Here is a 15,418-nt window from a genome sequence, read left to right as displayed (position 1 = left end):
AAATAATCCTGACTCTGCCTGTCTTCCCTGGCTATTGTGAGGACCAGGTGGGAAAACAGGAATAATACTGGTGATAAAGTTCTGGGACCCATGAGGGTTGTTAATGATGTTTTCATTATCAGCAAAGCCCAGAACAAAGTCCCCCACTCCACCCTCGGAAGTTGTTCTCAGCTGACTGGCAGGTATCTGGTCCCACGGGTGAGCCTTCTTGTGGGAGAGAGCCTCAGCAGGCCTGGTTGCAGAGAGGGGCCCGAGGGTTTAAAGGGCCGTCGTTGAGTTTCTACCTGGCTCTTCCCAACCAAGGCCAACTGTGACGACTCTACACAAGACATCAAGGCGGACCAGGATTGGTAGGTGAGCTGGGCTGGGGATGGAGTGTGCAGAGCAGGCAGAGACTGGGATGGGGAGATAGGCTCAGGGAGGTTGGGGGCATGTACAACCACAGTAAAGATCCTGGGAATGTCAGGGTCCCAGGATCCAAGTCAACCACGCAGTCAGCCTGGGTAAGTGTAGACCAGACACCCTCGCAGGCAGGGGCAGGGCTGTGCAGTCACAAGCAAGAGGCTAATGATCTTGGAAGAGAATTCCTCACAAGGAGGCAAAGCTGATGACGATAAGAGAAATGGGAATAATTTGTGAGGGAATTGCAGTCCATTGGAGGAAAGCACAAAGTGGTGGAGCCGGGAAGGAAACTCAGGCCTTTCTAACTGCAAAGTTAATAGACCTAGATTCTGTGCTTCACGTATATCCTGCTCCTTTTCTATGGAAACAGTGCAGGATGGTGAGAATATCATGAGAGAACTGCATGAGTTTGGGCGTCGTAATGATGTGTAATGACTGTAAAGAATCAAGCAGGCAACAGAAGCTTAACAAATGAGAGCGCCCTTGCTCTCCTTCCTAAGAGGCTGAGGCCATGACACATCTGTCTTCGAATCTCTCATTTACCTAAACACAGAGTAGATACTCAAAAGTATTTATCAAGCTGGAGATCATTGCTTCCAAAGTCCTCATTTTATAGATGGGAAAACTGAGGCTCAGAGACCCAGCGTCACAGCAAGAGAGTGGCAGAGCTGGTCCAGGAGAGCTCAAGGTGAGTTGTTAATCTAGCTCTGTTGAGAGTCTAGTTATAGTTCTATCACCCACTTACTGTGTGACCTTGGGAAAGTCACAGCCCATTTCTGGGACTCCCTTTTCTGTCCCCATCTATATAATAAAGAGGTTAGGTGAAATGCCAGCACTTTGGGAGGCCGAGGCGGGCAGATCACTTGAGATCAGTACTTCAAGACCAGCCTGGCCAACATGGTGAAACACCATCTCTACTAAAAATACAAAAATTAGCTGGACATGGTGGCAAGCGCCTGTAATCCCAGCTACTCGGGAGGTTGAGGCATGAGAATCGCTTGAACCCGGGAGGCAGAGGTTGCAGTGAGCCGAGATCATGCCACTGCACTCCAGCCTGGGTGATAGAGCAAGACTCAATCTCAAAAAAAAAAAAAAAAAAGAGGTTAGGTGAAAACTATTTAATCACTAATGGCCCCTTCATTCCTATTTGATGATTTATCAGCAAAACAAGGCAAGTTGGAAAGCTGCATTCCGGAGCACTAAGCTCCTGAGAAGGGTGGTGCAGTCTCAAATAGAAACGATCAGACCCCATTACTGCTCTGAAAGTGCTCCTGGTGTGGTGGACACATAAATAGACAGAGACAACCTGGTGTAATCATAATGATGACAAACAGAAGCACAGGAACTTTAAGAGCCCAGGAAAGAGGCTCCTGAGCCAGCCAGGACCATAGAAGATCTCTTGGAGGAAGTAATATTTGAGCTGAATTTGGCAGAAGCACAAGGCAAGAGCAAGGAGTTGCCATTTGACTAGAATAAGGAGAAACAAGGCTGCAAGAAGACAGGCTTTGAATAGCAGGCTAAGGAATCATCCTCTCTCATGAAACATCCTACAAAGACTGGGTGGGAGCCAGGACACCGGCTTTAAAACCTACTTCTGCTATGAATTTGTTGGTTGACCTTGAAAAGACACTATTTCTGGACTTCAGACTCAGCATCTGTCTCCCTGCTGTTTAATAGAAGTGAGGGAGGAGGTGGGAAGAGAGGCTCAGTCAGGCTTGACGGCTCTGAATTTCTCCCCTCAAACCCCAATTCAGCCTAACTCGGTGGCATTCAATCCATAATTGACTTCTCTGAGCTGTAACAACGTTCAGAATAATGTAGTTTGCATCTCTTTGGGTATTAGAAAAACATGGTGATTTGCTTAGGCAGGTTAGGTCTGTTAACTGAGGGTTATCTCTTAAGTGGAGGTGCAGCAGTTTTGCTTTCCTCCTTGTGTAATTGGGGCCGAATTGTAGAATACTCTTTCAAGGGAGCATTCACAATGGAGTGGTCTGTCCCATGTGTCTTTTTGTTTATTTGTTTTGTTTAAAAGACAGGGTCTCCCTCTGTTGCCCAGGCTGGGGTGCAGTGGCATGATTATAGCTCACTGCAGTCTTGAACTCCTGGGCTCAAGTGATCCTCCTGCCTCATCCTTCTGAGTAGTGAGACCACAGGCACAAGCCACTGTACTTGGCTAGTTTTAAATTTTTTTTGTAGAGACAGGGTCTTGCTATGTTGCCCAGGCTGGCCTCAAACTCCTGGTCTCAAGCAATTCTCCCACCTTGGTCTCCCAAAGTTCTGGGATTACAGGTGTGAACCCCTGTGCCCTGCCTCATATGTCTTTTAGAAAGACATTATACCTGCCTTCACTCTCTGACAGAAAACCAGCCCACCCCACGCTTAGGAAACTAAAGAACAAACTCTGAAATTTGTAGTTTGCTGCTGACAATATCAGCCAAATATATGGAGAAGGAAAGAGAAAACCTTTGCCCCAGTCTCTCCCCTCATGAAAATTTGAGCTTCCAGATTCTCCAGGGAACCGACGATAGAAGAATGCTGCTCTGGGGGTTAGAGCCTGGGCTCCAGTCCTATCTCTGTGGCTCGCTGGCCATGACAGTATGGGAAAGCCCTGAATCTTTTTGTCTTTTGCCCTTTCTATATTAAAAGAAAAAGCTGGCTGGGTGCGGTGGTTCACGCCTGTAATCCCAGCTCTTTGGGAGGCTGAGGCAGGTGGATCACTTGAGGTCAGGAGTTCGAGACAAGCCCAGCCAACATGGTGAAACCCCGTCTCTGCTAAAAATACAAAAACTAGCTGGGCATGATGGCACATGCCTGTAATCCCAGCTACTCAGGAGGCTGAGGCACACGAATCACTTGAACCCGGGAGGGCAGAGGTTGCAGTGAGCCGAGCTTGTACCACTGCACTCCAGCCTGGGTGGCAGAGCAAGACTCTGTCTCAAAAAAAAAAAAAAAAGAAAAAGAAAAAAAAGAAAAGAGAAAAGGAAAAGCCACCTGGATATTTCCAGGTTTGGAATTTTTTATGATTCAATGGCATGAGAGATATTTTATTAGAGGTAAGAAAAATAGGGAAAATCAGAGAGAAGGTAATCATCAGGTCAACAGGTAATCATCTTGGAATCATCAGGGTCAAGAGACAATGATGTAAACATAAACGTGAACTTCCTCTTGGATTGTTTATTCAGAGAGACATCCCCAACATAGTAGAGCAGTCAATATTCTCCCTCAGTTAAAGATCTCCGGTTCTGTGGGCAGACAAAAGCACACATCTCTTCTTCCTTGACAGGGGGAGAACAACCTCTAGAATGGGGTCTTCTGCCTTTGGGCACTTGTCACAAGACAACTTGTTCTCTAGCAACAATGGCTCCCAAGACTCCCAAGTTTTCAGATTCCTGTAGTACTGTCTTATCTGGGGCTAGGGAAGACTACAGGATAGTGATAATGAAATGGTTAATCAGAAACACCTGCTGAACAGCGTAGCTGATAGGAGAGATGAAAAGTCATGCTCTTACAGAGGGACATCCTCCAATCTCTGTTTCTGCTATTGGGTAGACTACACCTTTAACTTAGATTCCAACCTGGAAGCAAGTCCTCTCACAAAAGGCATCTTTTGCCATTCCTTTTATTGTAATATGACCAAAAACATTTATTTATTTATTTTTGAGACAGAGTCTTGCTCTGTCGCCAGGCTGGAGTGCAATGGCGTGATCTCAGCTCACTGCAACCTCCACCTCCCAGGTTCAAGCGATTCTCCTGCTTCAGCCTCCTGAGTAGCTGGGATTACAGGCGTGTGCTACCATGCCCAGCTAATTTTTCTATTTTTAGTACGGACGAGGTTTCACCATGTTGGTCAGGCTGGTCTCAAACTCCTGACCTCATGATCCGCCCGCCTCAGCCTCCCAAAGTGCTGGGATTACAGGCATGAGCCACCGCACCAGACTTTATCTTTTTTTTTTTAATCTTATTTTTCATTTTTAAATTTTTTTGTAGAGACAGGGTTTTGCCATGTTGCCCAGGCTGGTCTCAAACTCCTGTGATCTGCCTGCCTCAGCCTCCCAAAGTATTAGGATTACAGGTGTGAGCCACCATGCCCAGCCTAACAAAAGCCATTTAGATGAACATCAGAAACAGAAAAATTTAATCCATGGTGACAGAAGTCACAACAATAGCTACATTGGGGGTAGCAGAATTTATTGGATCAGGTGCAAGGGAGCTTTCTGGGTTGCTGGAAATGTGCTATATCTTTAGCTGTATCACTAGCTGATCTATATCTCTACATAGATATAGATTTATATCTATAGATATCTATATATTATCTATCCCAAATAGTTTTGGGCTTTATTGCACGTGAGTACCTTAAACAAATGAACAAACAAAAATAGCTGAATACCTTGTCTTACCTCTTGGTTATATATCCTGATGTGAAATTGCTAAGTCATAAGTTTAAGAAGATGTTGCCACACTGTTATCCGAAGTGGTTGTACTAGTTACCATCAATGTATGAAGGTACCAGTTACTACATATCTTACCAACACTTGCAGTCCTTTTAAGTTTATTCATTTTAGTGAGTATGTATTATTAACATCCTGTATTTTAATTTACATCTCTAGATGGCTAATTTTTTCATATGCTTATTGGCCATTTGGATGTTCTCTTTTGTAAAGTGCCCACCTATTCAAGTCTTTCACCCATTTGTCCATTAGGTCATCTGTCTTTTTCTTACTTGTCAAGGTTTTTATATATACTGGATACATGGCCTTTGATAAATGTATTGAAAATAGGAAAATATCTTCTCCTAGTCTGGTTCCTGCCTTTTCTTATTCTCTTTGTATTGTATTTATTATTGTCTTTTTTGAGCAAAGTAAAATTTACTCAGAAGATAATGAGCAGATCTTATGTATACAATTCAATAAACTTTCGTAAACATACATGTAACCAAAACTCGACTCAATACATAGAACATTTCTATCACCCCAGAAAGTATGTTCTTGCCTGCTTCTTGTCAGTCCTCACACCCATAGACAATCACTGTACTGATTTATAATATCATAGATTAGTTTTGCCTGTCACTTAATATCAATTAAGTCATACAGTATCAAATATCAAATAAGTATACAGAAGATATACTCTTCTATCTCTAGGCTTAATTTTAGACATTTTCTACTGATCTATTTTCCAGGTCTCTAATCCTGTCTTCTGTTGTGTCCAGTTTGCTATTATACCTATCCAGTGAGTTCTTAATTTCAAATATTGGATATTTCTGTTCTAGAATATTTGCTTGGTTCTTTTTAAAATAGATTCCAATTTTCTATTGAAATTGCCCATTTTAAAATCCATTTTGTCAACATTTCCTCTATTTTCTTTAATATATAAACATAGTTATGCTAGAGTCCTTGTTTGCTAACTCAGGTAATGGGATCATCTGTATGTCAACTTTTATTGCGTATTTTCCCTCTTGATTGTTGGTCACATTTTCCTGCCTTTTGCAATAATTCGTGTTGTGCACAGAATATTATTTATATTAGATTCATAGAGGCCCCAGATGATGTCTCTCATCAGACAGATTCCTCCCTTCTCTTTGTTAGGCAGGTAGAGTAAAGTAGGCTGGCTACCTAAAGCCAGTTAAGGCTTGAGTTAGGTTAGGGCTGAGTTTCAGTTCTAGTAAAATTTAGTCCAACTTTGGTTTGTTCTTGTTCTTAAGGTATGACCCTCCTGAGTTTTGGGCTGATAGCCTGGTTGATCCTTATCTCCTCAGCCCTGAAGGAGTGTGGGAGATTTGCATCTACCCTTTGGTGGTTTGGAGCTTAATTCGTTAGCCGCATTCCCCATCCCTCCTTTCCCCCCACCCACTACATACACACATAGCTTCAAATCTTTGTAAAATGTTTTGAGAGGAAATACCAGTGTGTGTGTGAGGAAATCCCTCTTCCTCTATTCTCTTACGCATCATGGGATCATGGGAGATTTTGTTTTGTCTTTTAGAGGCCCTCAGCACAGCTTTCTAGCCTCCCTTGCATAGCCAGAATTCAGAAGATGTCCCATAGGGAAAACTTGTTATGCATTTAGAGTGCCTCAAATTTCCAGTATGTTTTGTAAGCCTTTTTCGACTATCACAAGTCTTACTGGTTTCTCTTTCTCTCATCTATGACTCTCTGCCTGGTCCAAGTCTAAGCCACATCATGGTCCCCAAATCAAATATTCCCAGAGAACAAAAGAGCTGGTGATTATTAGTTAACTTTGGAGGGTCCCCACCCATTGGAGTTTGCCTTCATCTCATCCTTATGGCACCCATATTCCTCAATTTGTTTAAAAATGTGATTTGTGTAATTTATCCAGATTTCCCTAATCATTGCAGTGAAAGTGTTGGGCTGTCATGGTCTATTATATCCAATACAGGAGCAGAAGTCCAGACACCTAGCTTAAATGGAGTCAGAAAGAACCACTAGTCAAGGCATACAAGAAAAACTTAATAAGAGTGTGAGCAGCTGCATAGTACACACAGCCTTGGAGAAAGAAGCCCCTCAATGGAACATGATGGAACTTTGAGTGAGTACAAAAGTGGAGACATGAGCTTAAGGACTTGATTTATGAGATCTGACATCAACCTAAACCACACAGCATGGAACCTAAGATGAAGACCAGAAGAAGCCTTTCCAAAGCACTTTCACAATTATAATTCAACAATCAACTGTTTAGATCTGATTTTCCCAGTAAAATATAAGCTCTGGGAAGACAGGAACTTTGCCTGCCTTCTTCACTTTGATCACTTCATCACCTAAACAAAGCATACAGACTTCTATTTGGTTGGTTATTAATTAATTAATAATCAATATTTGACAAATTTGGGGTTCACATGGTAAAAGTCAATACCATAGCCCCTCATCAGTCCTCTACAGTTGGTTGTAAATAATTCTGCTTATATTACCTACAGAGTAAACATTATAGCATTATCACTCCAGAATCCTTTGTTTCTATGGTTTCCAGATGTTTCCAATGTCTAGATGTTCCAGCTGCCCATCTCTGAGAAATCCAGCTGTGTCTCACAATGGATGCCACAGCCTGTAATGAATCAGTGGATGGCTCACCCGTCTTCTATCTGTTGGGCATCCCCTCTCTGCCAGAGACCTTCTTCCTCCCTGTGTTTTTTATTTTCCTCCTCTTCTACCTTCTCATCCTGATGGGTAATGCCCTGATCCTCGTGGCTGTGGTGGCAGAGCCCAGCCTCCACAAGCCCATGTACTTCTTTCTGATCAATCTCTCCACCTTGGACATCCTTTTCACCACAACCACTGTCCCCAAGATGCTGTCCTTATTCTTGCTTGGGGATCGCTTCCTCAGCTTTTCTTCCTGCTTACTGCAGATGTACCTCTTCCAAAGTTTTACATGTTCAGAAGCCTTCATCCTGGTGGTCATGGCCTATGACCGCTATGTGGCTATCTGCCACCCACTGCACTACCCTGTCCTCATGAACCCACAGACCAATGCTACCTTGGCAGCCAGTGCCTGGCTAACTGCCCTCCTCCTGCCCATTCCAGCAGTAGTAAGGACCTCCCAGATGGCATATAACAGCATTGCCTACATCTACCACTGCTTCTGTGATCATCTGGCTGTGGTCCAGGCCTCCTGCTCTGACACCACCCCCCAGACCCTCATGGGCTTCTGCATCGCCATGGTGGTGTCCTTCCTCCCCCTTCTCCTGGTGCTTCTCTCCTATGCCCACATCCTGGCCTCGGTGCTTCGCATCAGTTCCCTAGAAGGACGGGCAAAAGCCTTCTCCACCTGCAGCTCCCACCTTCTGGTGGTGGGCACCTACTACTCATCTATTGCCATAGCCTACGTGGCCTACAGGGCTGACCTGCCCCTTGACTTCCATATCATGGGCAATGTGGTATATGCCATTCTCGCACCAATTCTCAACCCCCTCATTTACACGCTGAGAAACAGGGATGTAAAGGCAGCCATCACCAAAATCATGTCTCAAGACCCAGGCTGTGACAGAAGCATTTGACCTTTAAATGCAGCTAACTCTGCTTCCAGGACACCAAATAACAGTGCTTAGCACAGAGTAAGGACTCAATACATGATAATGAAATAATGTTAATTTTTATTGGAATCTTAAGTTGTTGTATAAAATTTTACTACTTAGTAATTCAAGAAACCTTTACTAAAATAAAAAAAAAAATCTTCATGGCAAAAAATTCTTAAAAGCAAAGTCAAAAAACAAATAAAAAACATATCACAGGGAAAGGCAAATATTCATATTATACAAAGAATGTAGAAGATTGAAATAAACATTTCAATAAAAACATGGGCAAAATATATGTGTAGACAAATCAAAAAAATGCAGTGGCCTTTAAATAATGAGTCTTTACTATATAAAAATAATACGAATTTAAATTGTGCTGAAATGTTATTTTTCACTTAATCAGGTTAGCAAAAATCCAATATTTTGACAATATGCATGTAGAAAAACAGAACTTTTATAACTTGCTTGTGAGGATGCAAACTGGTATAACACTACCGCAATACCTACCAAAATTACATATGCATTTACCCTTTGACTCAGCAGTATCACTTCTAGGAATCTATCCCAAGGAGTCACCGTCAATCATTCATTAGGTTACGTATTCATCACTATACAGGGAACTGATTGAATAAACTATAAAAATGCATGATGCAGTAATAAAAAGGAAATAAGGAAGCTCTCTACTGATATGATATCATCTCTAGGATATGTGTTAAGTGAAAAAAAGCAAGCTGCAGAAAAGTGTTTTTGTAAGAAAGGAGATAGTTTGCTTAAAATTTCAGGAAAAAACTAGGGGGAAAATGTGAACTCATAAAGATGGTTATCTATAAGGAGAGGCAAGGAACAGGAAGGACAGTACCAGAATGGAAGCAAGTCTAGACATATGTAATTATTTTTACATAGTTCAAAGAAATCAGAAAGAAAAACCCCACAATTCCCTCAATTTAAAATAAACAGAAGCACTTGACCCTGGCTGTCTCTCAAGTTAGTGGCATGACCACATAGAAAATTACTGTAAGTGACTTTTACACAATGTTTTGACTATACATCCTAAAAGGGATATGTTAAAAGGACAAGAAAAATCACATCTTAAACTACATTGAGGAGTTTTTGTTGTTGTTGTTGTTTGTTTGTTCTGAGAAGAGGCCTTGCTCTGTCACCCAGGCTGGAGTGCAGTGGCGCTATCTCGGCTCATTGCAGCCTTGACCGCTAGGGCTCAAGTGATCCTCCCACCTCAGCTCCCTGAGTAGCTGGGACCACAGGCACATGCACCACTACCCCCAGCTAGAGTAGTTTTAGAAACATGAATATTATAGTTTTACTTCTTTAATATATATTAGATAAATTACATGTTTGTATAACCAAAACCATTTTTATCATTTTATTTTACCATGCATGGTTTTATATTTACAGAGAGTTTCAAAGATAGTATGAGAGTTCCCATATATCCTTCACCCAACGTCCTCTGTGTCAACATCTTACATAACCATGATACATTTATCAAAAGTAAGAAGTTAACATTTGTAAAATACATACTATTAATTATACTAGAGACTTTATTCAAATTTCTCCAGTTTTTCCAGTAATGTCTTCTTTCCATTCCAGGATCCAATCCAGAATGCCACATTGCATTTTATTATATCTTCTTAGTTGCCTGACATTTTATTGGTCTTTCCTTGTCTTTCATGACCTTGACACTTTTGAAGAGTCAATAGTAAATTTAAATGCATATGGCTAAGTGAAAGAAGCCAATCTAAAAAGGTTACATACTGTATGATTTTAACTGTATGACATTCTGGAAAAGGCAAAACTATGAAAACAGTAAAGAGCTCAGGGGCTGCCAGGGAGACTAGGAGAAGGGAGGGATTAATAGGCAGAACACAGAGGGCTTTTAGGACAGTGAAACTATTCTGTATGATACTATAATGGTGGATACATGTTATATATTTGTCAAGACTCATAGAATGTACTACACCAAGTGTATACTATGGGCTTTGGGTCATAATGATGTGTCAATGTAGGCTTGAATGTAACAAATGTAACCACTCTGGTGGGGGATGTCATTCTAACAGGTATGTAGTGGTATCTTATTGTGGTTGTAATTTAATTTAATTACATTTCCCTATGACTAATTGTGTTGACCATCTTTCATGTGCTCATTTTCTATCCATATATCTTTTTTGGTGAAGTCTGTCCAGATCTTTTGCCTGCTTTTTAATCCAGGTTGTTTGTTTTCATACCATTGAATTTCAAGTGTTCTTTGTATATTCTAGGTACAAATTCGTTATTAGATATTTGATATACAAGTAGTTTCCCCAGTCAATGACTAGCCTTTGAGTTCTCTTACAGTGTCTTTTGCAGAGCAGAGGTTTTCAATTTTGATAAAGCCTAACTTATCATTTTTCCCTTATGGATTATGCTGTTTGATAACATATCTAAATACTCATCACCAAACCAAAGGTCATGCAGATTTTGCCCTATATAAAACGAAGTTTCTAGAAGTTTTCTATTTTTGATTTCATTCTATGAACAATTTTGAGTTAATTCTTGGGTAAGGTGTGAGGTTTAGGTTGAGATTCTTTTTTTGTGTGCATATGAACATGCAATCATTCCAGCACCATTTGTTATAAACCATTCTTTATCTATCAAATTGCCTTTACACTTTTGTCAAATCTCAGTTGATTATATTTGTATGTATCTATTTGTGGGCTCTCTATTCTGTTCCACTGATATATATGTCTATCCTTTACCGATACCACACGGTCTTGAATACTGTAGCTTTATAGTTAATGTTGAAATTCCATAATGTGACTCCTCTGACTTTATTAATTTTTTTGTAATTGTTTGGTTATTCTAGTTCCTTTGCTTTTTGATATAAATTTTAGAACCAAGTTACTGGGATTTGGGGAGGGGAGGGACTATGTTAAATCTATAGATTAAATTTGGGACAATTATCATTTTAACAATGTCGAGTCTTCCATTCCATGAATATAATATATCTCTCCATTTACTTAGCTCTTTAATTTTATTCATTACAAACTGCATTCCTGGGATGAACCCCATTTGGTTGTGACATGTTTTGCCCTTTATATATTACTAGATTTGACTTGTGAATATTTTGTTCAGGATTTTTGCATCAATATTTATGAGAGATACCAGAGTGTAGTTTTCTTGTAATTTCTTTGTCTGGTTTGGTATTAGATAAATGCTGGCCTCATAAAATGAGTTAGGAAGCTTTCCCGTCTCTTCTACATTCTCAAAAACATTGTATAGAATTGGTGCTATTTCTTCCTTAAATATTTGGCAGAATTTGCCTGTAAAATTTCCAGGGCCTGGAATTTTCTTTCAGGAAGTTTTTAACTATAAAATTAACTATTTAATAGATATAGAAATTTTTCCATTATCTATTTCTTTTTGAATGAACTTTATAATTTCTGCCTTTTAAGAAATTTGTCCATTTTGTCCAAATTTTAGAATTTATAAACATAGAGTTGTTTGTACTGTTCCCTTACTATACTTTTAATGTCTGTGATGTCTCCTCTTTCATTCCTAATATTGGCAATTTGTGTTTTCTGTGGTTTTTTCTTGGTCAGTTTAGCTATAGGTTTACCAATTTACTGATTTTTCAAAGAATCAGCATTTAGTTTGTTTCTTCTCATTTTCCTGTTTTCAATTTTATTGATTCTTCCTCTAATCTTTATATTTTTTTCCTTCTACATACTTTGGGTTTAATTTGATCATTTTTCTAATTTCCTGACATGGGAGATTAGATCATTGATACGAGACTTTTATTTTTCAATGTAAGCATTGAAGTCTGTACATTTCCCAATAGCTCCTGCATTAGCAACTTCACACGAATTTTAATATGTTGCATTTTTATTTTCATTTTATTCCAAATGTATTTTAAATTTCCCCTAAAACATCCTAATTGACCCATGCTTATTTCAAAGTGTTTTTATTTAATTTCAAAATATTTGGAAGATTTTCCCAATCACTTTCTGTTACTGCTCTCTAGTTTAATTCCCTTATGGTTCAAGAATATGCTTTGTATGATTACTATTCTTTAAAAAGCTTTTCTATTCTTTTAAATTTTTTTAATGGCCTATTCTTTTAAATTTTTTTAGTGGCCTAAAATATGACCTACCTTGGTGAATGTTCTGTGCACCCTTGGAAGTGTATTCTGCTATTATGTGGAGTGTTCTATAAATGTCAATTAGGTCTAGTTGTTTGATAGTGCTGTTTAGACCTTCTATATCTTAACTGATTTTCTATCTGCTTGATCAATTCCTGAAAGGGAAATATTAAAGTTTCTAACAATAATTATGGATTTGTCCATTTCTCCCTTATTTCACCAGTTTGTAAGAAAATTTCCACTTTTTAGATTCAGGGGGTACACATGCAGGTTTGTGACATGGGTACATTTCATGATGCTGAGGTTTGGGATATGAATGATCCCGTCACCCAGATAGTGAGCATAGTACGCAACAGTTAGTTTTACAAACCTTGCTACCCTCCCTCCACCCTCTATTAGTCCCCAGTGTCTATTGTTGCCATCTTTATGATCATAAGTACCCAATGTTTAGCTCCCACTTATAAGTGAGAACATGCAGTACATGGTTTTCTGATCCTGTGTTAATTCGCTTCGGATAATGGGCTCCAGCTGCATCCATGATTTCATTCTTTTTTATGGCTGTGTAGCATTTCATGGTGTATATGGACCAATTTTCTCCTTTTTTTTTTTCTTTTTTTTTTTGAGACGGAGTTTCGCCTTGTTGCCCCGGCTGGAGTGCAATGGCACGATCTCAGCTCACCACAGCCTCCGCCTCCCAGGTTCAAGTGATTCTCCTGCCTCAGCCTCCCAAGTAGCTGGGATTACAGGCATGTGCCACCATGCCCAGCTAATTTTGTAGTTTTAGTAAAGACGGGGTTTCTCTGTGTTGGTCAGGCTGGTCTCGAACTCCTGACCTCAGGTGATCCACCAGCCTCGGCCTCCCAAAGTGCTGGGATTAGAGGCGTGAGACACTGTGCCTGGCCATATTTGGACCAATTTTCTTTACCCAGTCCACCGCTGATGGGCACCTAGGTTGAATCCATGTCTCTACTGTTGTGAATACTAATGCAATGAACATATGAGTGCATGTGTCTTTTGATAGAATAATGTATTTTCTTTTGGATATATACCCAGTAATGAGATTGCTGGGTCAAATGATAGCTCTATTTTATGTTCTTTGAGAAATTGCCAAACCGCTTTCCACAGTGGCTGAACTAATTTACATTCTCACCAACAATGTATAAGCATTCCATTTTCTCTACAGCCTGGTCAGCACCTGTTCTTCTTTGACTTTAATGATAGCCATTCTGACTGGTGTGAGATAATATCTCATGGTTTTGATTTGCACTTCTCTGATGATTAGTGATGTTGAGCATTTTTTCATGTCTGTTGGCTGCTTATATGTCTTCTTTTTAGAAGTGTCTGTTTATGTGTTTTGCCCACTTTTTAATGGTATTATTTGGTTTTTGCTTATTGAATTAAGTTCCTTATAGATTCTGAATACTAGACCTTTGTCAGATACATAGTTTGCAAATATTTTCTTTCTTTTCTTTCTTTTCCTTCTCTCTCCCCACCCCTCCCCCACCCTCCTTTTTTGAGACAGTCTTATTCTGTCGCCCAGGCTGGAAGGCAGTGGCGTGATCTCAGTTCACTGCAACCTTGACCTCCTGGGCCTAAGCAATCTTCCCACCCCAGCCCCCCGAGTAGCTGGAGCTACAGGCATGTGCCACCACACCTGGCTAATTTTTAAATTTCTGTAGAGACAGGTTCTCTCTATGTTGCCCAAGTGTCTCAAACTCCTGAGCTCAAGGGATCCTTCCACCTCCGCCTCCCAAAGTTCTGGGATTACAGGCGTGAGTCACTGCACCCGGCAGTTTACAAATATTTTCTCCCATTCTGTAGGTTGTCTGTTTACTCTTTTGATAGTTTCTTTTGCTGTGCAGAAACTGTTTAGTTTAATTAGGTTCCACTTGTCAATTTTTGTTTTTGTTGCAGTTGTTTTTCAGGACTTAGTCATAAATTCTTTCCCAAGGCCAATATTTAGAATGGTGTTTCCTAGGTTTTCTTCTAGGATTCTTATACTTTGAGATCTTTACATTTAAATCTTTAATCTATCTTGAGTTAATTTTTGTTTATGGTGAAAGGTAGGGGTGCAGTTTCATTCTTCTGCATATGGCTAGCCAGCTATCCTAGCACTATTTATTTATTTATTTATTTTATTATACTTTAAGTTTTAGGGTACATGTGCAAAACGTGCAGGTTTGTTACATATGTATACGTGTGCCATGTTGGTGTGCTGCACCCACTAACTCATCATTTACATTAGGTATATCTCCTAATGCTATCCCTCCCCACTCCTCTACCCCAGCACTATTTATTGAAGAGGGAGTCCTTTTCCCATACTTATTTTTGCTGACTTTTTTGAAGATCATATAGCTGTAGGTATGCAGCTTTATTTCTGGGTTCTGTATTCTGTTCCATTGGTCTATGTGTCTGTTCTTATGCCAATATCATGCTGTTTTGATTACTGTAGCCTTAGAGTTTCAAGTCAGGTAATGTGATACCTCCAGCTTTGTTCTTTTTGCTTAGGATTGCTTTGGCTATTTGGGCTCTTTTTTGGTTCCATGTGAATTTAAGAATAGCTTTTTTTCTAATTCTGTGAAAAAAATGATGTTGGTAGTTTGAGAGGAATAGCATTCAATCTGTATATTGCTGTGGGCAGTATGGTCATTTTAGTGTTGTTGATTCTTCCAATTCATGAGCATGGAATGTTTGTCCATTTCTTTGTTTCATCTATAGTTTTTTCAGCAATGTTTTGAGTTCTTCTTGTAGAGATCTTTCACCTCTTTGGTTAGGTGTATTCCTAGGTTTCTTGTGCTTGTGTGTGGCTATTATAAATGGGATTGTGTATTTAAAGTTGATTTTCAATGTTTATACATGTT

At 39.9% G+C, this 15,418-nt stretch overlaps 1 protein-coding gene across 2 annotated transcripts; it reads left to right on the top strand.

The window, feature by feature from the left end:
• Positions 1–287: 287 nt before the first annotated feature.
• On the top strand, positions 288–15,392 carry LOC100983286 (olfactory receptor 2AT4). 2 transcript variants are annotated; one of them, XM_055094680.3, is made up of 2 exons: positions 288–354; positions 6,796–9,075. In XM_055094680.3, the coding sequence occupies exon 2, from the start codon at positions 7,445–7,447 to the stop codon at positions 8,405–8,407; it is 963 nt and encodes a 320-aa protein (XP_054950655.1). In that variant the 5' UTR covers positions 288–354; positions 6,796–7,444; the 3' UTR covers positions 8,408–9,075. The 2 variants fall into 2 exon arrangements, with proteins under 2 accessions (XP_054950655.1, XP_057155187.1); XM_057299204.2 differs by having other exon boundaries at positions 302–350; positions 6,796–15,392.
• Positions 15,393–15,418: the final 26 nt, after the last annotated feature.

The sequence above is a fragment of the Pan paniscus genome, chromosome 9, assembly GCF_029289425.2.
Source record: "Pan paniscus chromosome 9, NHGRI_mPanPan1-v2.0_pri, whole genome shotgun sequence".
NCBI lineage: Eukaryota > Metazoa > Chordata > Mammalia > Primates > Hominidae > Pan > Pan paniscus.
This window is presented reverse-complemented; position numbering and strand designations above follow the sequence as displayed.